The sequence below is a fragment of the Protopterus annectens genome, chromosome 9.part0, assembly GCF_019279795.1.
Source record: "Protopterus annectens isolate FY-2018-M chromosome 9.part0, PAN1.0, whole genome shotgun sequence".
Lineage (NCBI taxonomy): Eukaryota > Metazoa > Chordata > Ceratodontiformes > Protopteridae > Protopterus > Protopterus annectens.
This window is the reverse complement of record NC_056743.1, coordinates 937872985-937900833: the sequence shown is the minus strand read 5'-3', so window position 1 is coordinate 937900833 and position 27849 is coordinate 937872985. Positions and strand designations below refer to the sequence as shown.

The 27849-nt window shown below is 33.7% G+C and overlaps 1 protein-coding gene across 1 annotated transcript in view; it reads right to left on the bottom strand.

Annotated features, from left to right (window-relative positions):
• The window catches only part of KCNH3 (potassium voltage-gated channel subfamily H member 3), an 873803-nt gene that overhangs the window by 130076 nt on the left and 715878 nt on the right, over positions 1-27849 (bottom strand). Inside the window, exons 10-11 of the mRNA XM_044083680.1 lie at positions 25636-25885; positions 20325-20539 (exon numbers count right to left, since the gene is read on the bottom strand). Coding sequence (XP_043939615.1) covers positions 20325-20539; positions 25636-25885 — 465 coding nt within the window. The remainder of the gene's footprint in view (positions 1-20324; positions 20540-25635; positions 25886-27849) is intronic.

Genomic DNA, 27849 nt, shown 5'->3' with positions numbered 1-27849 from the left:
CTATCAGAGCCCACTCTTGTTAGTGCTACTCAGTCATTAGGAGCCAGATGAGTAGTGTTGTTAGAGTAAAGGATGGCTAATCTTAGGACTCGTAATTTTTTATACATTAGTTCATGGATTGATAGAACTGTTTTATGGATTAGTGGGTTACTGTTTATGTATTCTTAAAATAAATCTATACACTTTTATACCTTGCATCTGTACCCCTTTTCTTCAATCTCTTTCAGTCAAAGTGGTTAGGCATGGGGTTGGTTCTGAAATTGTTAAGTGCTACAAATTTAAAATCAATACTTAAGATACAGATGAAAATTACACTTTGTACATATAAGGACATTAAAATTTCTACTATCATAACTTTTAAAATACAAATTCAAATGAGAGAATGTGGATGATTGACTCTTGGAATGTGAGGAGATTACAAGATAAAGAAAAGAAAAAATATTACTCTTTCTCCAAGAAACGCACATGTTAAGAGAGAATGTGATAAAGACAAGGAAACAAAATGGATAAAAACTATTACTGCATCTGGATGTAGCACTAACGCTACTATAATCAACAAGTCATTTCAAGATTCAGTTATAAATCAAGAATCAGACAAGAGGGGCAGAGCCTAGATGGCCAACTGGTAACAGCATTTTTTCAGAGCTCCACAAAATTAGCTTTAAAAAACAGGAAAAAGAAGATATTATCAAATAAAAACAATCAAATACTATTGATAAGCCTTTATACTAACTGGATATAAATTTTGGTATTATTTCTTCAATATTTTCCTGTCAAACCAACCTGGAGAATACTATTACTTGTGGATATGAGCAACTCAAAGAATTCACACTCTGAAACACCCTTGAGAAAAGAGATTCAGTTGATATCTTCCACTCTACAGGAACTATCCTTGAAAATGGATGGTTTCAAGGACAACCTTGAAAATCTAAGTGAAAAATGTCAAAAACAAACTGATGTTCTCAGAGAATTATTGCAGCAACAACAAAAAAAATTCTCAGACATCGAGACTTCTCTCTGTGATATAGATGTGAGGCTGAAAGAGGAAGAAATTCAAAGCAATTTCCTTTTACAGCAGAACAATTGGCTTATCAATAAGATAGATGACCTAGAAAACAGAGAAAGGTGAACAAACATCAGAATATTTGGTCTTCCAGAAAAAACGGAAGGTGAGGACATTATTTTATTTTTAAACTCATGGCTACCTGAAATTTTGGACTTAAAAGAAGGGCTATCTAGTGGCATAGAAAGGGCTCATAGAGCCATAGGCAAAGCTATGTCTTCCTCACCCAGTGCTTCTCCTAGATCAATAGTAGTAAACTTTTTATCATATATTGATAAAGAACTTGTACTTAAATCAGCGTGGAGAAATAGTCCTTTAAAATACAATCAACATCAAATAAGATTCGATAATGACTATTCTTCCAGAGTCCTAGAAATGAGGAAGAAAACATGGCCACTTGTTAAACTGCTTAAATAAAATAAAATAAAAGCACAACTTGTGTATCCTGCAAAAATCAAGATTCTCCACTTAAACAAAATGAGAACTTTCAATAATTTAGAAGAGGCAACTTCTTTTATCAAAAACAATAACATAACAATTCCAGAGGAAATGGACTGGGCATCATCTTTGTCTTTAAAAAGATCTCCGGAGAAAAATTCTTGGACTGATGTCAAGAAGAAGAAACAAAGAACTGATTCAAAAAGCACAGCAGTTAGAAGTTCTCTCAAAGATTCAACTAAAAAATGAAACACACTCTAAAATAAACTAAGCATATGTATAACATTTGATTTATATTGCTTATTACTATATTTCTCTTCATGTTTATCACTCTTTGTTTTCTTCATTGTTTTCCCTGCTCTTTAATATTTCTCTATCTCCTTTCTCTATGCTATAAATGCTTTTATGAGTTTAAATTACCTCAAAAGTAAATCTAATTGTTATATTATTGATAAAAAATACTGATTAACAGCTGTGTATAGTTTTGTTCTTACTTTGACATGATTCGCTGAGATAGAAAGGTAGGGAAGGGATGGCATGATATAGAGGCATGTGAGATTGGTACGAATGTTAGATCGTGCAAATATGTTAAAAGTTTTTTTTTTATTAAAATATTTAACTTTAAAATAAATAATTGGATAAAAATGTTGAGAGACAATAAATAATGTCTGTTTTAAAGCCTAGTTTACTTCTAGTTCGTAAAACAGACTATTTTTCAAATTTTAATGTTCGTTGGCGAAGCACAAACGTACAACATAGTTCAGAAGAGTTTTCGCGAACTACTGAGGGCACCAAATCACTCGCAGCTTTCTGGGCACTTAAAAAGGGAATTAACTCCATGTATGTATGTATGGATCAGTCTTAAAATTGGCTGCTAATATATGCTTCTCTCTATAAAGCATCTCTACAACTCAGTAAAAAAAAAGGAATGCAAAATGTATTATGAAGGACAGTGTTTACTAGAGCACATGTTTAAATCCTTGACACAGCTTTCTGTGCTACATCAGACACATCTTACAATTTATTACCCTGGTTATTTACAGATATACTTGTCTTGATACAGTTCAGGAATTACAGTGACTTTCTGTGATGACATGTCATGTTATGCCTAACAGGTGTTTCGTGATTAATAAATATTGGCAAGCCTACCATATATCTTTTTATAACAAAAAACTATAGGACATCTGTATTTCAAATAAGTATAAGTAGTTGGTTTTACATTCCTTACCTCACAAACATTGAATTTAAAATCATAATTAGTATGCTATATTGGTCTCAAGTAAAGAATTCCTATTCCACTGGCTTAATTTGGTTTCAGATATTTTTGATATAACAAGTTTTCTCTTTATCTGCTAGATTTAATCTTTAATTGATGAATGGATGCTCTTGAGCTTGTTCATCAATGTCCGAACAGAGCTCTGATATGCTAGTTGTTTTAGACTAGTGGTGTTGTTATAGCTAGACTGTCTATGGTTTTTTGGGGTCGGATGTTAGGTAAATTAGCTAGGACAGTATAATGAGGAGAATAAGCGAATACGCTGTTTGTAACAGGATCGAGAGAAGTAGAAATAGGACAGGGGAAGGTCGAGGTGAACATAGGGAATTACTCAGTATTTAATGTTATTGGGGATGTAGGCAGGCAACAGTATTGGCAATTAAATGGCTAAGTGTAGAAATATATGTATGCTTCAAGAATGACAGCATAGTAGTAGGGCAGTTTGAGACATTGTTTTGCATCATAGACGCTGTGACAGGTCTTACACAGTTTGTACCATGTCAGACAGCTAGATGGGCTATATTCATGAAAGAAAATTAGCAGTTGTAGCTTTCCCGATTGGGATAATCACAGCAGAGTTTTGGTTAGCTGGTGATTGGTAGCAGCTCTTTATGATGCCGAGGAATTAAATTTCAACACCAGAAAGATAGATTTTCACATAGCCACTTTTGATTGTTATTTCCTAACAACTGGCTGATGGAACTGAACTGATATATACATCACCATGAGTTCCTTATTGCTATTCTATAATAGTAAATGTGATGGGATTATATTTGCAAGATTCTATCTATGCTTTATTTATTGAAACAATGAAAGTTTTTTATATATGTGACTGAATTTTAATCATTGAATTTAATATTAAATTATTTCAGTAGTAATATATTTATTAAAGTTATGCAATTGTTAATATATTTTCATGTATAAATATTTATAAAGAATGAATGAAATTTTAAGCAACTAATATATGAAATACTTGTTATTTTAGGTGTTTTAAACATGCTTTATTAATGAAATTGAATATTTATGAGATGAGCCTTATCTGATTTGATAACGTAAGATGCACTTTAAAATTATAGGGTGATTCAGCTTTCAAATACATTTATAAGTAAGTCTAATTAATGGAAATGTGTTTATCTGATGAAGTCCAACAGCTTGAGTGGATGAAAACGCAGTGTTTGTAAAGAGCGATTATGTTTTGTTGCTATGTGTTGTGGATTAAATCGATGTGGAATTAACTTTTCAGGCATTTTTCCTTTCATCCACACTGCTCATTTTTACATTTCTTGGTCATTTTGAGTGCCTGGTATTTCTTGGTCTTTGCATAGAGGTGCTACTATAATGTTTACGCTTGCAAATCTAAAGAGGTACTTTATAATAGAATTTCTTGCAGATACAACTTGAACAAATTTAATCTCACAACATATTCCAAATATAAATTATTCGATTTCCCATCAGAGTCTTTACTGAATTTAGTCTTTATTTGTTCTCTGTTTGTCTTTTAATAGCCTTTGTAGGGTATGCACATTCCGAATTGCTAGGTCACATAACTACACTGAAGAAAGCATTATGCAGCATTTCTTTCCACATTGCCTGTCTTTTGTTTTCTGTCAGTTTATTCTTATTTTATCATAAGCAATGTATATCACATATTCATTTGCAAACATTATTCAGTCCACTTTGCATATGTTATATGAGTCAGTGCCATGTTTTGTAGATTGTCGCTTGCAATACATTTATTTGTAGCAAACTAAACCCAATTTAAAATAATGTGAGCAGACTAATATGGTCTTTTAAGGGGACAGAGGTAAGGATTCTTATTAAGATAGAAGATGAAACACATAGAACAGATGGTGCATAGATGTATCTATACCTGCTGAAATCACAAGACTCTGGGCTTGTTGTAAATTCAGATTTATTTTTCAATTTGTAAATAGCATCTGCACATTAATGGCACACAGACATAGTGTCAATTATTTCTTAATCACATGTAGCTGCTAATTTGTTTATGACAAAACTTGTAAAATCTTTAACATTTAGCAGAAAATGCAACTAAACTGACAATAACTTTTCTCTTATTTGGTTATTTACTTATTCACGGATAATTGCATCTATGTTATTAACTTTTATTGGGGAATTCAAGGTGATAGATCTCTTCTATATACCTTTGAAAGAAAGTTTATAGCAAAAAGATTATTTTAGTAAAACACAAATATCTGATAATATTTGAAACAACCAGCATAAGCACTATAGCTGACTGTCTTTATTAGTAATGTATTAATACAAGCCAACTTCAAGATATTGAAATACTATAGACATGCCATACTATGGTCAATATTTCATGTGTTTACTCTATACATGAAGGTTAAAATAGAATATGATTCACAGTTCTGAACATAGTAATGTAATTTCTTATTATAAATTTCAAATCCAGCATCTGTAGTTTGCACATGGAATCATTCACTGGTTTTCCATGTTAACATCATCTTATGTTCAAATATAACACAGTATAACACATATTCAAGGTTATTAAGCATGCTGTAATAATTTCTGATTTGTGCACAAGTTGTTATGATCTTGATAATAACACTGCAATGCATTTTCAGTTTTAATAGGAATATGTATGTGTAGAGATACATATGGTATAATATAATCTTGCATTTCACACAATTTTTAAGGTGATGACCTCACGGAACATGTATATATTTCAGCATCGGGTCCAATGAAAAACTTTTAAAGATTTTTACTAAGTTACTTCTCAAACATATAAATTGACATGGGAAAATGCAGTATAGAGCATAACAAATGTAGTAATGTATGTATGAATATCAGTGTAATACTTAATATGGCATGACTTATGAATCAGTTCAAAGGTGCACAAAACTTGTTTAACCCATAGAAAAGACTGACATAATGATTTCTGATAGGAAATTAAAGTTATTTTGCATTCTATTGTTGCTCTCATATTAAAACCACTAAAATTAGCATATCTCCAGTAAATCATTATGGAGCTTACAGAAAATTCTTTGCTGTTAAGGTATGAAGGACAATCTCTTGGATTTTTTTTTTCATCTAACAGATTCGGAATGTATATCATTCCATGTCTAGTAGGAGTATTTTGGTATTATTATTTTTTATTACTAGATGTAGTTGATTTTGTTTTTAAATTTTTTCATTCTTATGGGCCTGAGTTGGACTACAACATATATCTAACAACAGAAAAAGATAGGAATGAAGAGTCACATGAGCAATCTATATATCAAAATAGAGTACTGGGTTGGGTTCAAACCATAAATCTTACTGAACTAAATAACTTACATGGACTTGACATTGCTTTCTATAAATGTTAATGGCTTGAATAACCCTAAGAAAAGATCTACTTTATTAAGATATCTAAAAATTAATAAAGCACAAGTAATATTTCTCCAAAGTCTCATTTTAATACAATTGATAAACATATCTGGAATCCAAATGAATACTTAATATTAGCCCATTCCTCACATAAAAAAACAAGAGGAGTAATAACTTTGTGAAAAAAGTATTATTAATCCTCAAATTATTTACAGTTATGAAGATAAAGAAGGTCGCTTAACAATAGTCATAATAAAATATAATAATAGAATTTGGACATTAGTAAACTTATACTGGATTCCTGGTATGGGTATCAGAACTGCAAAAAAACATTTAGACTTTATAAGTAACACGTATAAAGGCAATTTGATACTGGCTGGAGATTTTAATTGTATTTTAGATAATTCAGAAACTACAAATATTAGAAACCTATGTGTCAAGCCAATAGCTAAAATTACTCATTAAATGGATTGAGATTCATAATTTAATTGACACATACAAATTTAAAGAAAATAACTCTTTACTATTTTCTCATCAAGACTATAGATTCAGCACTCATACTAGAATAGATAAAATTTATGTTTCACATGATTTAAACACAAAAATAGTAAATTTTAAAATAATTCATTGTCCTATTTCAGATCATAATGCTCTTCTTCTCAAAATTCAAACGGAATTTAAAAAACTAAATTTCTTAACAAGAATACCAGCCTATATTACAAAATTAAAATAATTTAAACTCTGGGTAAATCTAGAATTACAATTTTTTTAGAAACTAATTATACTGAAGATTTAAATATAATAATGATTTGAGATACTTTAAAAGTCAATATATATGGCAAAATTCTTGCATGGTATAGAAATAAAAGAAAATAATAGGAATCAGAATTAGACAATATACAAAAGAAGATCATAAGTCTTAAAAATAAGGACCTAATAAACAATACTGATAAAAAAAATTGAGTATTTAAATAAAAAATATAATGAAATTCTTACTCATAAAACAAATCTAGCATTGGAAAGATTAAAATTAAATTCTTACTCCACATCACCAAGATACATGCATAACTTAGCATTCAGAGTAAAGAAACAATCTAGACTAAATAACATTATGAATATCATTCATGAAGGGAAAAATAACAAAAAGGTTTCTGATATAAGTGAGATTCTTGATGCATTCAAATTTCATTATATGAAGCATTATGATTCGGACAAAAACACTAATAATCACCTAAATCTAGATTTGAAATTTACCAAAGTAATGAAATTACCTGAAAAAATGAAATTGGATATACAAAATCAAATTACATACAAAGAAGTTACAAATAGTATTAAAGAAAGCAAAAGTAATACAGCCCCTGGAATGGATGGTATTATAATAGAACTATATAAAACGTTTCCACCATCCATAACCTCACTATTTCACAAAACCTTGCTAGAAGTTCAAAATAATAATATAATTCCCCCTTCTTGGAGGTATTCACTAATAACACCCATAATAAAAGAAAATAAGGATCCTACACAATGTAATTCTTATAGACCGATTTTATTACTCAAGAATGATTATAAAATCTTTATGTCTATTTTAGTGAACATAATTAAAAAATCTTTAATACCCCTTATAATTGAAGATTAAATGGGCTTTATTTATAATAGACATACCTATGACAATATTCAAAGAGTATTGACACTTATAGAGTATCTAAATAGACAAGATCAGGAAGCTGTGTTAATAACTCCAGATATAGAAAAAGCCTTTGATTCATTAAATTGGGAATATTTATTCAGGATATTAACTCTATATGACTTTCCTCCTACATTTGTCTCATTAATAAATAATATATATAAAAATAATCCACCATATGTAAAATTAGGACCTTTTACTTCTGGATCTATAGCTATAACAAAAGGAACAAAACGAGGTTGTCCTATGTCCCCTATATTATTCGCTCTCGCCATTGAACTGTTTGCTTCTTCAATTCGGTCTAATACAAAAATAACAGGCATTGATGTATATGGGAAATATAACTCTAAGATTATGTTATTTGCAGATGACATATTGCTTACACTATCTACTTCAAAATAATCTCTAAAAGAATTAGAGAAGGAAGTAGAACATTTTTATTTGATTTCAGGTCTCCATTTTAATAAGTCAAAGTCTAACTTCATATTATTAAACAAAAAAAGGGCTTAATAGTAGAAGGGAATCATATAATGGGCAGACAAGTCTCTACAATAGCTTACTTGGGAATTACCTTATGTAATAATATAAAAGAAACTATTTCTATAAATTTCAAAAATATCTTAGATAATTAAGAAAACTATATATTAAAATGGAATAAAATTTATCTAACCTTTGAAGATAGACTTCAGTTAATAAAAATAATTCTCTTACCAAAAATGTTATATATAGCACAAGCCACTCCTATGATACCAGATAAACATATTGTAAAAGAAATAAACACAATTTTATTAAATTTTTATGGTATCCAAGTAAAAATAGAATAGATCTTGCACATCATATCAGATCATGGGAAAAAGGAGGAATACATTTTCCAGACATTGAGACATATATAAAAGCCTCTATAATTAGAATAATTGTAAATTGGATTGATCCTAATTATTTTTCAAATTGGAAAACCTTACACACCATCATATACTCCAGAGAAAACTCTTTAATAAATAATCTTATGCTAGACAATCAAATTAATAAACCCTGGCATATTTTATCTATAGGAATCCAATATAATATTACAAGACCAACCAGTTTAGACTTTATAAATAATATATTTAACACATTTAGAAAGTTTGTTATAAATAATTCAGACATAAAAAATTGGATAGAGTTAATAACTCCTTTTGGCTCTACTAAGAATTTTTCTAATAAATTTCATAGGAATATATTTTCCTTATGGGAAGCAAGAAAGTTTTCTTGTTGGGAACAATGTATAGACAATCAAGGAGTAATGGATGGTCAACTAATAATAAATAAATATGATCTTTCACCTTCAGACTGGCTTGTCTTACAATATATTTTACTTCACTCACAAGATCTATATAGGTTAATTAATAACTCTCCTTTTAAAGCACGACCAAAATTTATAAGTTATTTATATGAAGTTATCTACGATAATAAAAATAAGAAGAATATAATTTTAAAAATTTATAAATTATTAATGAAATATAAGACTACTATTAACCAAAACTTTTGGGATTTCATTATCAAAGGACATTCATTAAACTTATCTCTGGAGAGTAAAATGGATCTATAAAACTAACATCAAACATTCAATACTGGAAAATTTTCACATGGAAATTTCTACACAGATCTTTTCTTACACCCAATAGAATAGCTAAAATGAATCCATCACAAAATGTTACTTGTTGGAGATGTCTGCAAAATTGTAAAGCAGATTGGATACATATTTTTTATGATTGCAGTAAACTTAAAAAATATTGGGAAGATATTGGTATTTTTTTCCAAGCCATATTTACTGATTCTTTTGTTTTATCTAAATCACTAATTTTGTTGAATGTTAATGAAGAATCTACAATGAATAAAAAAAATATATATATATCTGTTATGGACTATTCTAGCAGTTGATAGAAAATGTGTAACCAGGAAATGGAAATCCACTTCAGAACCATCATTTGAAGAATTATTGGGATTACTAAAAGAAACTTCTACAATGGAAGTCAAGGTAAAGGAACTAAGAATTTTGCCTAAGCCATGGACTAACAGTCCTTGGGGAAAGATCTTTACTCTTTTTAAGACACTAGAAACAAACCCGGACTCTATTTAAAAGAAGAAAATTGAAGAAAACATCTCAACTCATAACATAATATCCGACTCAAATGGTTATATCTAATATTTCTAACTCGGGCCTTATGTATATAATGTATATAGTTTATTTATTTGTTTAAAATAGCACAAATGTTTACAACTGAAATTCTAATACTTTTGAAATAATTCAATAAAAAAGTGTTTGAGTAAAAAAAAAAGAATCAGACAAGAATGGTAGATGGTGCTATTTTATATCTCATAATTCCTTTCTTAAAACACCTATCCTTTTTATAAACATATATGGTCCATGTATAGGCCAACAAGATTTTATCCTAGAAATCCATAATTTATTGAGTAAATTCCCAGATTATTACTGTATATTGGAGCGAACTAGTAGACCCACTTCATATAATTTTCAAACATCATTAGCTATAACAGAACTAATATCTGACTTCTACCTTGTAGACCCTCTTTGATTTGGAGATAGGTTCCCGCTAGATAATATTTTACATATTATTTAAAATGCTATAAATCCTGTTCTAAAATTGATTTCTTTTTATTATCAGAGGTATTTTTGAAGGGAGAAGTTAGGTATTCTGCTGAGCCAAGGTGTTTCTCAGATCACTTGAAAATCACAATTAGATTAAAATTGTCAGAATAAATTTGAGGTCACTTAACTCTGATTGGTCTCTAAATAACAACTTGCTTCTTAAAGTAGATGTTACACAGGAGATGCTGGATATTCTAACAGCTCTTGATAATAATTTACCTTGTACTAATATTCCATATGATGCTCAATGGGCTCCCAGTAAAGCCAAGATTAGGGGAGTTCTAATTCAAAAGGCCTCCTATTATTTAAAAAAAATCACTAAACAAAAAGAAGATAAATTAATAAATTAGCTCAGAGAGGCTGAAAATACGTTCCAAAAAAAAAATCAAAATCTCAATCTGGAGCATCGAATAAATAACTTGCAAAAAGAACTATACCTTTTGCATCAACAGAATTACAAATTTCAAGAGATGTAATCTCTAGCTAAATATTCTGAATGGGCACAGGTCCCATCAAGAACTTTAGTGAGAATAATTGACAACAGACAGGAAGTCCCTAGAATAACGTTGATTCAATATGATGGCAAAATATTTAAATCAGATCTGCAAATTTTAAAATACTTTCAAAAAAATCTACACAGAGATTTATAGCTCTCCTGCTAACTCAACCTCCATATTAGATTGTAATGACTTTCAAAAGATTCTTACTTTTCCAAAAATTAGTGAAGGTCAAAAAATAGTCCTTATGGCTCCCTTTACACAGCAGGAAATAATTCAGATAATAAAGAAATTGAAACTGGGTAAAGCTCCTGGTCCAGATGGTTATGCAGTGGATTTTTATAAAACATTTATCCAAAAGCTCCCATCTATTCTCCTGAAAGTTTACAATTATATTAGACATTATGGTATCATGAATCTATATCTAAACAATTCAAAAACAATTTTTATCCCAAACAGCTTAGATAAATCCAACCCTTTTAATTATAGACCAAGTTCCCTGATTAATGTAGATATTAAAATATTGTCCTCACTCCTAGCAGAGAGGGTGCAAAAGGTTTTGCCTCATATTATATCTTCCAAACAATCTGGATTCATGAGTAACAGACAGACTTGGGCAATACCTTAACACTGGATTCTATGATTCAGCTTACTAAACATGATAGAAATCCAAGATACGCCTTGGTATTAGATGCATGCAAAGCATTTGACAAAGTTAACTTGGATTTCTTATTTCTATCGTTATTCCATTATAACATCCCAAAAGAATTTATAAATATGATAACAATATTATATAAAAATTTGCATACATCTCTTTATGTTAATAAAACATTGCCAAACCCTATCAAAATCTTAATTGGGACAAGACAGGGTTGCCCTCTGTCTCCTTATTTGTTTAACCTATATATAGATCCCTTATTTACATACATCTCCCAAAAATGTTTCATTCTATTCTGAAAATCCTAAACAATTAGGTAACCCTGTCTGCATTCACTCATGTTCTAAATCTTTACTTTGAACTTTCAAATACAGATCTGACTAAACTTCTTTTATCAATAAATAAGGTTTCAAAAGTTTCAAACTATCAAATTAACCAGGATAAATCCCATATTTTTCCAATAAACCCTTTAAGTCACAAAGAAAAGTATTTCTCGGTTTCTCCCTTGAAGACAATACACTCACTCAAATATCTTGGACTAACTTTTGAACACAACTTCCACTCAATAATGCCAAATAATTTAATTAAAATGTGGACATTTTGCATGATATTCAGAGATGGAGACAACTGAAACTATTAGCACCATCTAAAACAGCAATAATTAAGATAAATATTTTACCTGAGTTATTATACCGATTTAATACATCCAGTATTGTCATCCCATATACGTTTTTTTTCAGAATATCAGCAAAGAACTGGCCAAATTTATTTGTTACCCTAAATCAACCAGAATCAGTTACACAAAGCCCCTAAAGAGAAAGAGGGGCTAAATTTATCGGACCTCCATCTATACTGCAATATTATTTGTTCTAGTAGAGTTGTTCTAATATTGGATTTCAGTCTGGAAAAGGAGGCTTGGTCCCAGGCGTGGATTAAAATTTGGTATCAACATGTGAAAATAATAAATATTAATCCTAAAGCCCTTCCTTTTATCAGGTTGTCAAACTGTAAGAAATTTAAATTCCATAACTCCTTAAAACATAAAATTAGAAGCTTTCAAAATCTGATAGAATCCTTAAATTTAAGTAATTCCTTGTCCTTGCTTCAACCTATTCACTTAAACCCAAATATTAAGTTAAATAATAATATGTTAAATTTAAATGGATACCCACTTATTAAAGATTGCAATTTATGGGACATACATAAACACAGAAGTGTGGGAGGCTGGCATAATGGTTAAGTTGTTTACCTTGCAGACGCAAGGTGCAGGGTTTGATTCTTACATGGGGTAATTGGCTAGGCTTAAAATGGCCCATAAGGGCAGTTAGCCTAGTACTAACCTATGAACCTATGAATCAGAGAGAAATCTGTGGAAGAACTCAGGAAAATATTAAACTTAAATAAAAGTTATACCATAATGTTAAGACAGATCAAAGAGATTATACCAACAATAATTAAAGATTCACTAATTTATGAACCGGACCTTGACACATTCTCAGCAATTCTTAAAACTTTATCGCTCAAAAAAATGCTTTCCAATACCTATAAATTAATTACAACAATTAAATATGAATTGTCTTTACTATATTCCAAGAATTGGGATCAGATAGATAAAGAGCTCACTGAAAATCAGAAGATTCAAGCCACTGACTCTATTATTAAATTGATCCCAATTAAAAACTTTATCTATACCCAACTAATGATAAATAACAACGCTTACTACACTCCAGTTGTACTGAATACTTTTGACCCTAAAATATCACTGTCCTGCACATGTTGTCTATTCCCCAAAGCTGATTTTTTGCACATCGTATGGTTTTGCAAACATACACATAAGCTCTGGTGCTCTCTTAAGGTAAGGATAGAGAAAATGAGTTATCAAAAACTGATATTGTCTTGGGAGTTTGCTGTTCTTCATATTACTGATTTAAAATTACCTAAGCTAAAATGGCATATACCTATTACTCTTTGTGTGTTAGTTAAAATCTACACAACACAAAATTGGCTAGAGTGCACAAAACTCTCTTGGAACAGGTTTCGAAACATGGCTATTAAATACATATCCTCTCACAAACTTATTATAAATAATTTTAATAAATGCTCTTATTACGAGGAGTATTGGAAACTACTTTTTGACCACATTTTAAAAGAACAGAATACAATGGTAGAGAGGGCTTGTTCTAACTAATTTGCTCATACTTGCAAATAAGGTCCTTGTAAATTAATATATTATAGACCTCTCTGTTTACATTTTCATAATATAAATTAGTTTCATTCCACATTGTCTCAGTAGCACTTATTGTATATATTGTATATAGTTGCCTGGTTTTAGGTTTGTTGTATATCTATCGTGATTGAATTGTACCTTGTTATTTTACCTAAAGTATGTTATCTTTCTAGTATTTTATCCTGTTTGTATCTACTGTATGAAAACAATAAAAGTTATTTGGAAAAAAAGATAAGGGGTGGGGGGAGCCATTAAACACCAGGAGGAATACAGTGATGGCGTCTTAACAGCACTGATATTATTATAGGAAGTGGGGGTGGGGGAACCACTAGCCACCAGGAATACAATATAATAAACTGCCTTAATGACATTGTCAGTGCTACAGGGATTGTGGAGTGGGGTGATTCACCAGACACCAGGGATTACTCTAAATTTAAGTGTCTTATCAGCATGAACAGCAGCATGGGGATGGAGTTTAGGTATAATAGGCTAGTCATAATGACACTTACAGTTTTATGGTGATCAGAGCTGAGGAGACAGACTAACCACCAGGGCATACCAGATATGTGCCATAATGGCACCACAGTAGTTATGAGGGTTAGGAGAAGCACAGGAGGGCAGACAGGTCAGGGACAGTTATGCGGACTGTGACATATACGTGTGTTCCTGTACTGTGTAGGTGTGTGTACATGTGTGTGTGTGTGTGTGTGTGTGTGTGTGTGTGTGTGTGTGTGTGTGTGTGTGTGTGAATATCTGTATGTGCTCGCTTGCATGCGTGCATGTGTGTGTGTGGGAAAGTGACTGTGGGGGCGAATGACACTGCCTACTCAAGCAGTAGTTTTCTACTGTGATGTGCAGATCAGCAATGATCTGCACATCACAGTAGTAAATATGATTCAAAGACATGCAAATTAGACAATAATGAGGTCTTGCCTTGTTGCAGCTTACATATTTCTGCATCACAAATTAGTATGTCGTGGGACCAGGTTGTTTTTATCATGAGCCATACAACTCATGGTAGGCTCTTTAATGAAGCCTCAGGATATTTGTTTTTCAGTTTTTGCATGCAGATTTGTTTTAATTACATTTGCTTCTTTTAGTTATAATATCGCCCCCCCCCAAGATAGTGAACTTCTGATGTTATATGGCTTTTTACCATGTGCATTAAAGTAAACGCAGAGATTTTTCCTTGTTATTTTCTGCAATCCTTTTCTATTCATTTGGAAAAAAAGTGGAATATTTTAATCTTTTTATTTACAGTCTTTAAAAGAAAACTCCACCTTAAAACTATAAAAATCATTTTTTTCACTCTCTCTCTGTTTTTCTGAGCTGTTTTAACACCTCAAAATCACTCGAGTATTTTTTATAGAATTTTAATATGTTTTTTTCCACAAATGGCTCGCAATGTGGCTTAACATATCAGTATGATCTTGTTTGTCTTCAACCCTCTTTTCCATAATCCATTTCAAGTCTGCTTTGTATGAACCATGCTAGACATAAGAAAGTAGTGGTGCATTCCCATCCCATTGAAATATAATGGTATTAGTGTCAGTCACTATCATCTTATATACCTTCTGTAACAGGACTGCTTATTTCTTTCCTGGACTGTTTATCTCAGAAGCCATTTTACACTATACTAAGGAGTTATACAGCTGCAAACACTAACGTAGGTAAACTGCAGTGCTTTGTTGAAAGTAGTCCAGGATAAACTGACAGCCCCCTCCACACACTATTTTTGAGGTAGCAAAACTGTCACTGCACGTAGAGATCCTTGCAGTTTCATTTGTGATGATAGCCACTAGAAGAAAGGAAATGATTTGAGAATAATTCTGTTCCCCCATACCTGCTGTGGAAAGATTTTATTTATTTATTTATTTATTTTACCTGAATGTTGCAGAAAATATTTAACTTTCATTTGTTTTATAACTAATGCCATGTTCCTGTTTCCTCTTACTAAGTAAGTTTCAAAACAAACTATGACCAGCTTTTTATTCCTTAACTTTGGATAACTATTTTTCTGAGGCACAGATGTATTCAAGCATTATATTTTCTATTTTGTTATTCTGCTCATGTTGTGATTTGTTAAAGTACAGGAAAAATCACTCTTCTATAAACCTGACTTCTTGATAATGACACAGTAAACATTAAGGGACTGGCAAATAATTCTATTATCCAATCCCTGTAGTGGGAAGATTTTTTTTGGGGGGATATGCAGAATTTTCTAGGAAATTCTTTATCAGTCGCATTTGCTTTTTAACTAATGTTATGTTCTTTTTCTCCTCACTAAGCTGTTCTGCAATTCTATAGCCAAATGTCACCAACTTTCTATTCCTTGCCTTTGGTGAACCTCTGCAGCATAGATGTCTTCTGGCATGATGTTTTTCTCTTTTCAGTCTTCAGCAAAACTGACTCCTTGATAACAACACAAGTACTACTTATACTATGGGCTCCATAAGATTTAGAAATTACTCTTGTGTACCTTTGCAGAAAACTGCACTCCTAATGGTTAAAACCATCAGTGCATTGAGGCATGCAGCAACCCATTACTGTTTCGGCAGTAAGTGCAGCGGACTAACGTTCTGCTTCCATTGCTAAGAGTACACAAGTTATGCATCACCCTCTGGAAGGTTGTCTCAAGAAAGCATAAAAGACCTTATAAACAGCATCACTGCACCTAGATGATAATGTTGCCACCTGCCTCACATCCTGCAGAACAGTCCTGATTTGGGCAGTTCTGCCAGGGGACACACACACACACACATGAAAATGGTAAATGTGTTGATACTTTACAAAAATAACATGAAGAAACTATTTTCTGACTTTCCTCTAACTGTTTAAATGTCACAGACATCTTTGATACTACATTTAGGTTGTCTTACTATAGGTTATCTTAATATATAAAGTAGTATAAACAGCCAGCATTGAAAGCCTAGCATTTCAGTACTGAGATACTGCTTATATAAATTTGTCAGAAGAGGTGACAACTGCCTTTGAACCCCTGACTGATCTAATTTCTTTGTTTTGCTAAAAGGCATGGCTTCATTGGAGGCAGCTTTGAATCAGGGTACGTCCTCTTCCAATCTGCAATAAAGGCACTGGAATAAGTTTCACACCATTCTGTCTCTTTTATTACAGCTGCTGAGCTCCTAACATCTGTAGGACTAATTGCCCATATAAGAGTTTTAGCAGTACTTGACAGGGTAAACTACAGATTTCTCTGTGTTTATAGGTTCACAGGTTCATAGGTTCATACTAGGCTATCTGCCCTAGGGCATTTATAAGCCTAGCCAGAGTATGTTTGGCTTTCGCCACCCATTTTAAATTAATTTTGCTATGCCCTTTTTCGAGGTTAGTATACTGTGCCTCTGTCTAACAGTGACACAGAAGTGATACCCGGGGTAAACCTATGATCTCCCATCCACTCATCAAGATTCCTCTTGAAGAGAGTCAATGAGGGACTCTGCCTAACCTGGACTGGGATTTTATTCCATAGTGAAGGGAGCCTCTGGGTTATGAATCTGTCCCTCCAGCATGTCCTATTTATTTCAGTGCTGAGGTTCAAGTCTCTCGAGCGTGTAGCTCGATGGGATTTGGATTTTTTGAGGTGCAGCATGTTCCTTAATTCCGGGTTGGACATGGCCTTATACGTCAGGCACAGGTCACCTCTGAGCAGGCGGTATGCCACTGAGTAGAGCTGGAGTTTCTTTAACCGGACAGCATATGGCATCTGTTTGAGCCCTTTGATCCTCTTGGTGAGGTACTTTTGGGGTCTTTCCAGTTGCTGCAGGTGTTTGGTAAGGTACATTCCAAATGGGGCATTGTACTCGATTATGGGCCTGATGAGGGATGAGTAAAGAGGCACGATGACCTCCCCTAATCTAGATGTGAATCCCTTCATGATTAGGTGGGCTATATAAAATGTTTTTCTAACCACTTTGGCCACGTGGTTGTCAAATGAGAGATTGCTATCAACTTGGGTCCCCAGGTCCCTAATGACTTCTTCTGTACTTAATGGATTACCACCTATGTGGTAATTTGTGGGCACTTTGTTTTTGCCAAAGGGGATGACTATACACTTTTTGGCGTTTAGCTTGAGGCCATGTAGACTGAAATAAATTCCTTTGCAAAACATTTGGGAAGTTAAGCTTGAAAACATAGGGTGGGCTTCTCTGCCTTTGATTTCAAGGCAAGGAAATTAAAATTTTATAAAGTACGAGCAGGTTTCAAATACCTTCACAATACTGGAATTATATTGTAGGGAGAAAAGCAACCCAAGGGTATTGTTAAACTGTAGGTGATGTGAAATTTTTCCTTTAAATTTTCATCAGCCCTGACTGGGATGCATAATAATAAACGAGTTCTAACCCGTTATTTACTTGTACTACTTGTCCTCTATCCATAATAACTTTTGTCTGTGTCAAATTTTCTTGGGATTGACCAGAACTCTTGAATGGGATATATATATATATATATATATATATATATATATATATATATATATATATGGATGATGAGTTTTTAAGTCTTTCAAAGATCAATAAGTCAGAATACCTTAAGGATATTTATATTTCTATCCCTCTCCTTTCCTGAATACTCACACTGTTGTCAGCAGAACTGTATATAACTTCAGGCAGAACAGAGTGTTCATATCAGTTTTTAAAAAACTGAAGTATTTTTATACTGGGGCAAATCCTTTTACACCTTCCATTCTAAGGAAATCAACTTTGAAGTTGCTGCATCTTTGGAGAAAGGACATTTCTCCTCTCGTAGAAGCATCATCAAGTTCAAGTTGTTGCTTCTTAACAAAAGCAGTAGTCCATGTAGTCGTCTTCATTCATGTAACATTCTTCTGTATAGGACTGCAATAACAGGACAAGTTATAATGCAGTTTGTACCTGCATAAAATAGTTATTGTCAGAGTTGGCTTGTTGTCCATTATTTTGTGCTTGGCTATGGATGGGTAGGGTCAGTTCCACCTACACATATGCATAGTGAAGAGATTATTGATACTTTGCATTTATCCAGTTAATTTTAGGCACTAGTTCACTGGTGACTTGTAATTTATGAATGCTGGCCCATCCGTACTGTGTACTGTGAGTATGGTATATGGGTGACTATACAATGAATTCACTTAACTATTCAAAATTATACACGCAATGACCTATGAATTTCCAACTGAAATTAAATCCCCCCAAACCCACCGTACACACTACAGCACTCATATATGTCAAATCCACGTAAGTCTGTTAAAGTTGCTCTCTGTGCACCACTAAGCAGAGAATTTAAAATGGGTGACAACAATACAACATAGATTAAAAAAAAAAAAAAAAAAAAATATATATATATATATATATATATATACACACACACACATATATAGTTCCAAAGCAAACCTTCACATTTCTTACCTACTGAAACAGAAATCTTACTCTCTTATTTAGAGACTTCACCATTCAATGATTTGCCAGAAATCCACATCTTCTATAAAAACAGACAAAAAATGTAAGGCGAACATCTAGACACTTTCTACATGCCATGTACACAGTGCACAGAATATGACAGCAGACTCCATAACAATTAAAAAAAATGTTAAAGAGAGCAAGTCACTGTGCAGCTGTTCACACCTAGAAACAGAGCATGCCCAGTATATATCTTGGATGCCCTAGAAACAGAGCATGCCCAGTATATATCTTGGATGCCCAAGAGTACCAAAAGCCAGCAAAAGAGCACTAAATTCCTTTTATGTAATGACATTATTTACAAAAGGTAATATTTTTTTCCTTAAATAATGTCATTGTATAATAGCAATAATCCACGACTGGGTGTGGGTAATGCAGAATTTACAAATGATAGGCTTTGCAGAGTACCTGAGCTCACACTTGTAAGTCTAGAATTTCCTTTTTTAACAAGACCAGTATTGTCAAGAATGGCTGCAGAATATGAAGTAAAGTAGACGGACTATGATTTCCAGGGATAAGTGTAAAAATGCTCTTCCCTGTCTCTCTTGGTTATGTACCATGTGAAAGAAAGGGTTCCAGGCTTACCTGGGATCCATTTGTTCTAATATAAATGTGCAATCACAAATGTGCAATTTACTTATTTTTTGTTTAAAATTTTAGATTGTAGCATCACAAGAGAATTCTCTTTTCTTCAAGATACAGAGATATCATAGCTAGTATATTTAAGCAAAAGAAGGTGTTGGGGATGCAGAGGGCAATGTCTTCCTGAAAAAGGGATTTAACAGTGGATTAAGTTTTGCTAGTCACTGTTCTGCTGTTAGTTTGATACTTAGCAATTGCACTTCTGACTGCTGTTCACTAATATATTGAACTTTAGTCACAGAGACTATAACAACACTTGCTGCTTCAGTACTTGCTATGTGCACTGCTATGTGTTCTTCAAGAAAAGAGGGAAGCATGTTGTGGATAGTAGACAGAGACACTGATCAGCTACTGAAATGATCTCTAGTGACACACATCTTACCTCTGGTGTGTTGATCTCCCTCAAGTTGTATGTCAAATCATGCCGAATCTCCCTGGTAAATTTCACTGAGTACTCTGGGTATAGGTCTAGCACCTCATATAGTCCCTTGAGATGAATGCACTGTAGATCACAGTAGGTAAGAGCTTTCACATCTGCATTTGTCTTGATCACCTGGTCCTTTGATGAGAGGTCAGAGCCAATCAAGTCTCCTTTTCCTAAAAGGAAGAAAACAGAGGGTATAGTACTATATAAGTGGTTTACTTTTTTATCTAAGCAGTTTTTAACACAGAATATGAATATGGCAAAATCAGTAGATTAGCAGGTACGCAAGGTAGTCAGTATAATTATTAAAGCTATAGAGAACTGTAACATTGTCCATCACTGTTAACAATTAAATGTTTTATTAATGATTAAAATAATATATATTCATAGTGAATTCACTACTACAAAATTTTAAGTTAAGCAAACATCTGTGCAAATAGTTTTACTTGGATTTGCTGTCTTCTATTTAAATCTGCCTTTTCATTTCTTGTTATCTATTTCATATTTTCTTCTATATAGACAAACATTACAAGTACAAGTGTGAAATATATTGCCACCTGGTAGTGCCTCCTAGCCAGTTACTGCATCTATGCTGCCTTGCCTCCCCCCCAATATAACTCTAACTACAGTAATATGCAGTGGCAGATCCAGAACAGGTACAGATGGGGGAGCTACTGCTGACCAAACACAAATGTCAGCAGTCATTCAGCAGTAGACAGTCACACCTGTTAGTATACTCATACCCACGTTCATAGGTGAATACTAGGTTAATTTTAAGTCTAGCCAATTACCCAAGGTCTGAATCAAACCCTGCACTGTGTCTATGATGTAAAGACCTTAATGATTATGCCAAACCCACCCCTAAGGTTTTTATGCCGAAACCCAGGATTGAACCAGGAGCATTTAGATCTTCAGTCTAACACTTTCCCAACAGAGCTGCTTTGCATATTTAGAAATGGACATATGAAGCTGTGAACAACAAATTGTGTAAAGGAAGTACATCTGATACCTATATTAAAGACAAAAGCAGAATCCATAATAGTAGGTATTAAGTTTAGCCAAAAGTGAATACCTCCTTTTTTTTCTTGCCCACCCCACATGCACACCCACTTTGTCCACTCAGTCTGGATGACTTCTTTCTTGAGTATGTATGCCTTGTCTTACTCTTCAACCTTTCCTCATCCTTTCAGCACTGAAATTGGCCAAAAGTGCACAAAAAATAACTGAAATAGGCTGGGGATCTGGAGCTGCTTGACCCCTGGAAACTATTTCATTTGAAATAATCTAAGGTACCATTTAGAGACGTTTTCCATCTTTCTGATCCAATGACGACCTAAACAAAAATTTTGACTAAGGAAATAAATAAGTTGTGCCTAAGGTTTAGAGTTCAAAGCTGACAAAATATTATTTTCCAATAAATAAAAGGGCAAATGCTTACAAGAATACATAAATCATACATGGAAACAGACAAAACACATGGGGAAAAAAATGTAAAAGCTGTGAGCAGAGGTGGGAAGACATTTAATCACAGACCAATGGATATGGATTGTGAAGTTTATTAGCCAGGAACACATAGCTGACTTTATATGAAAACCAGCATGCAATTGCATAACTGCATATTTCCACTATCCATTCAGCTTCAACAAGCTATTTATCACTTAATGGTCTGGTCAGTTTAATAATTCAGCCCTTGCAATCATCAAAGAAAGGCTATTGATAGTCTTTTCATAAAACCCAATAATGTTTTCAGTACCCCCCCCCCCCAACAAAAAAAAATGGAAGCCACACAGCCAGTGCTACATTTAACAAAACTTAACAAGATAATAAAACCCAATACATTTTCTTAGGGTGTTAATACTTCTGGTACAGTGTCACTAATGAATGATTGTTATTCTGCTTCATGTACCTATTTGTTTATTTCAAAAAACAGGTAAGTGGGCTGGGTCGAAAAGGCACAAAAATGCAGCAAATGCAGCAAAAACATATCTTAACCAGACAGTTTTGGGTTCAAGAAATGGATGTCAAGAAATTCACTTTAAGAGTGAGGCTGGAGAGATGAATTTCTTGGCATACATTTGGAGAACATGAGGCCTGATTGTAACTGTTTGTACTACATGAGCCTGTATGGGATAGCACCCACCGAAAAAGAAAAGCTTGTATGAGAGTGTGAGGTGTTTAACAGTTTTACAGATATTGGTTGTATTGGTTGATTAGCTATGTGCTTTACTTCTGTTATTTGTGTAAATTACTAACAGCTTTCTGATGCAGTTCTGTAGTGACTGTTATATCTGTGGCAGTGTAAGGTTTACATAAACAACAATTCATGACCGAGTGTGGGTATCACAGGATTTATCCATGGTTGGTGTGGTTTGATCATGAGGGTGAAGCCTGAATGAGTAAACAAAGCTAACCATGGCATGGGTAAATCCTGTGATACCCACACCCAGGAGTAGATTATTGCTATTATACGATCACATTATTTAAGAAATAAATTGCTTACCTTTCTTAAATAATGTGATTGTATAACAGGGCTGTAGTGTTCTGCTGCCTTCCATGGTTAAAACTGATGTACTGCAGATGCAGACATCCGGATGCTTGCACAGTACATCAGTGTAGTGTTAGATGTGAAATGGAGGAGGGTTTTTTTCTGTCTTCAAAGCATCAAATTCTAATGGCTGGCATAACTGACTGATGTAAGTCTTGAATGATGTAAACATTTTACAAGGGACAGGGCAGGAATAAGAGGAAAACGAGGGAAGTTCTGCAAATCTCTAGACAGTTAACAATTATGAATCAGATATGTGTCTGATTATTTGGTGACTTCATTCTTGTGTGTTGATGGATGGATTCCTCAATGATATGGAAAAACACAACTTTAATGAAGAACAGACCAAAAAGATGAAACACACTTATTAGAATAAAATGCAGACAGTTACATTTCCTATATGCAACAGACTCGTATTAAAAAAAAAAAGAAATGTGTGAGACAGCAATGTACTGTACAGCCACAGAGCATGTGCTGTATATATCCTAGATGCCTCAGATTACTAGAAGCAAGTACAACTCCCTCACCAAACCCATGATTGGTTAAAGTGTTGAGAAGCTGCTGGTGGTCTACGGTTGTCCACTGCTTTTCTCAGGAAAAGGACAACAACTAGTAAGTCTAGATCTATGGCAAGACATATAAACCCACATAATCAACACATACACCATGAAAAATAAACACTCAAATATTGTAATTGTCTAAACCAAAAATAATCAAAGGAATGATCCATTGAACACAGCAAAAAATAAATAAATAAAAAAAGACTTCAGAATATACAAACTAAATCGCCACATTCAAAACTTTCTAAATGACACAGTTCACACTCATAGCTAAACCAAGACTAAGTAAAAAGCACAAACTCAGTAAGCCTTACTCAAATGCCAGTTGAATACTTAAAAGAAACCAACATTTATATGTTTAAAGCACTTTAGATTAACATCCCCATTAGCTAAACAGTAACGTGCATGCAACCAATGCATACAAGTAACAAGAAGAAAAAATCCTGGCAATCCCTACCTCAACGCACAAAAAAAGAACAGTACAAAAAAACTGATGCAACTCCACAGATTCACTGCAATATCATCCACAATGCACAGGAAAACAATAAAAACAAACATTATCATCCACAATACATAGGAAAACAAAAACAAACCATCATCCACAATACACAGGAAAACAATGAAAACAAACATGGTCATTCACAAAGCACAGGAAAGTAAAAAAAACATCGCCGCCCACAATACCTAGGAAAACAATGAAAACAAATATTGCTTGCATATAAAATTAGAAAGAATGCACTTAAATGCAAATAAAACATATAAAAATGTATTTACATGGGGGGGGGGTTATTCTTCATCCCTTTATTTACATCCACTAAACCTATGATCACACAACAGTGATTAAAGAGAAAAGCCTATTAAAACAAATACAGTCAACATGGCAAATGTTGACTAAGCAGCAAATCAGTGAACTGACAAGTCAACCAGCTACTTACTCAGTAGTGGGCATATTCAATGTATAATGTATAATGATTCTGTTATTAAATGTGCTCCCAGTAAGTCATTCTTCATATTACTATAAATTACGTCTGTGATACAATATATTGTACTTACAGTTCTAAGGCCAGGCAAAAAGCCAGGTTACAAGTGAGCAAAAATTCCAAATTTTCTAATGTAATTTAACATCTGAATGTAAAGTAGTTTCTTAAGGATGTCTGTTAAACAGCATATGATGGCAGGCATCCAATACTCAGGTGTGGAGGATACAGAAGAGACTTTTTGAAGGGATAACATAAAAGTGTTTGAAGCAGAAGATTGGATACAAGTGAAATGTTGAATATTTAGGTAAGGGGCCTGGTTATGATGGTATGAGTCATTTTTTGAAAGGTTGGAAGCAGGATGTAGGGATACTTATCTTCTCATTTCAATTCATAAATCACCCATATTTTTCTCAAAAAAGGGGGCTGCCTCCACTACCAATTTAACTTCATCCCCTCTGTGCTTGTCATCCATACCTTAGGTATTCCACGTCTGACACTAGCAATACCTACCTATTACATTTCAGCCATACCTGTATGATAGGGCCCTGGCACAGTGCAGAGAAATGACCCCCCCCCAAACACTTACAGATAAATCTCTGTTTCTTTCATCAGTCAGATATATCTTTGAATTATCCAAATCATTCAGTTTCCTGAGATCAGTTTGAGTTCCACCTAACAAAAGACAATGGTAATCTTTCTCAAGGAAAGCAGAATATGTAGCCTCTCCAATGTCAGTTTCACAACTCCCCACAAAAACAGCCATGCAATATTTCAAAGTCCGAGGACTAATACTTTCTTATAAATAGACATTACCCATTGCCAGGTTTTAATTGCAAATACAGTGGCTAGCCAAGGGGCTGTAGTAACTGTCATATGAAATCCCATCTCTCCTGCTTTACTGATCTAAAGAAAAATGAACAAGAAAAGTGTCTTGAAAGCTTTACCATTCCAAATTCCTAGTGCATGCCAAAATAAGCGGGGTTGCATTTGACACACAGTAGAATATAAGTGAAAAACATGCTAGATGTCATCTCAATGTATTTTCCAAAGAAAATAGAATAAAATAATGTGATTCAAGAAAGTGTGAGCCTATAAAACCTGTTTCTGCCCTCTCCACACCACTGTTGGTATCTGTACTGTAGGTTAGCATATTCTGTCTGACAAATGTTATCATTCCTTCATACCTAGTATTGCCAGAACTGTGTTGTCCTTCAAGACTTCCATAGACCCTGAGCAGACAAAATAGATGGCCTGCAAAGCATCCCCTTGACGGATGACATATTCGCCTGGAGTGCAGAATGATGGCTTAATATTGAGGGACAGGGAGCGTAGGCAGCCCCGGCTGGCAGAGTCAAAGATGGGCAGCTGCAGAATCTCTTTGTTAAGGTGCATTGCAATGTCAGCTCTCAGCTCATCAGGGAGGTCTTTTAAAAGCTGGGGGAAAAAGGGGACAGAAAGAGAATGTTACATTCAGCATCTCATACAACTAGATTAAAAATAAAGACAAAAAGACAGCTGAACACGGTCTCAGAATGTGTTCACGGTGGTTATCTTTATTTTAACTCATCTGAAGTTTAATGGCCAATCAAAACATAAACTCATAGTTAGCTTGCTTATGTATTTATTAATTTGTTTTACTCCATGACTATGCTTCTTTTTTTCTATGAAGTCTGGGATGTAACATCGGGTATAGTTTTCTTATACAGTATGCTACAGCAGTTTCTTACCGGTGACTGATATTATCTAACAGCCACATTTATAGGTATTCAGTTATAAGTTGCTCTTGCAAGCATTTTTCATACACCACCTAGGTCAGAGGTAGAATGGTAATACAAAAGAACCAACAACAAAATCTCCAGTAATAATCCTCTTTGGAAGAAAAACAAAGTGTTTTTTGACATCACAAAAGGCTATGTAATCCACCTAATCTTTATTACTCATGAGGAGAGGTACTGACTTGCAAGGCTGAAATAAATAACAAGTGGGGATAAAAACTATGCAGAAACTCTGGACAGACTGGTCAGCTTGTGCCCATGAACGTGGCAGTAAATGTATAACTGTTTCTTGCAAATCTGTATGACACATATCTCACGTTCCCCTTTGCTACCACCTCACTTGTCACAGATAGGAAACCCTCCAACTATTGAAGTACATTTTTTAATATACTATTTTTTTTTAATGTTAGTCAACATAAATTAACTCATATTCAAAATAACTCGTTCACAAACTGAATTCATTCAGATAATCAGAATAGGGGAAGTTGCCTCCACAAAGAGACCAGTCACCATTGGAGTCCCCCAGGGTTCTGTGCTGGGACCTTTCATGTTTGGCATCTACTTTTCTGAAATGACTGCAAGCTAGGAGCAATAATTGAATCCCCAAATGACTTAGCCATTCTGCAGGAATGTTTGTCCCGATTAAATAACTGGTGCCAAAATCATGGACTGTAAATAAATGTCAAAGAATGCATTATAGTATTCTTTGGGAAGTCATCTATCCCAGGGAGCTACCACACTGGCAATATGCCCCAAAGAATTGACTCAGTAGTTCGGGATTTGGGAACTTATGTAAACAATGACCTAACTTTTGACCAATGTGTGAGTACTGATGTAAGAAAGTCCTTCTATATTGTACAGTTTATAAACCAAGTGATTGTGTCTAGATTTAGAGACATCATTGTTCCCCTTTATTCAATCCTTATTAGGCCAATCATTTAATATAATGCCCCCTTTGGCATGTATTTGTCCAGAGGCATGAAGCAATTGGAATGCCCATAGAGATACCTTATTAAGAGGATACAAGGCCTAAACAACATGCCCTGCATGGGCCATCTCAAAGCCCTGTCACTATACTTAGTATCATACAGACTGCTAAGAGGTGACCTGTGTTGTCTGGCATACAAGTTATCCTCCAACCCGCTTTGTGCACTCTGCAGATCTGTCTATGATCCTTCAGTGTGCAACTCCTGCAGCACAAATTTAAATTAGGAGGTCAGATCTGAAGGGACCAGGGATTCTAAGTAAGTGGAACAAAATACTGCAGCGTTACCGTTATCTTTTAAACAAATGTAATTTTTACAGACAGGTTTTATGTGATCCTTATTTACTTCTTACCTAGAATAGCTTAAAAGAAAAGCTTTTGCATAAGGGCTTCATAAGTTATACATTTCTGGGATAAGTGTGAACCTATAAGATATTCTTGACTCAGACTCTATCAAGATAGATCTCAGTTCAGCTAAAAGTCATAGTGCAGTGAAGCAACAAACTGTACTTTCAAGTGGAAAGATGAGTTGAAGGTCATAGGATGCTGAATGTGGTCTGTTTGCTCTTAGCTGTGTCAAAGATAGTTGGGGTAGCAGATGATAGTGAAATGACTTTGTGTGCAACAGTAACATTTAC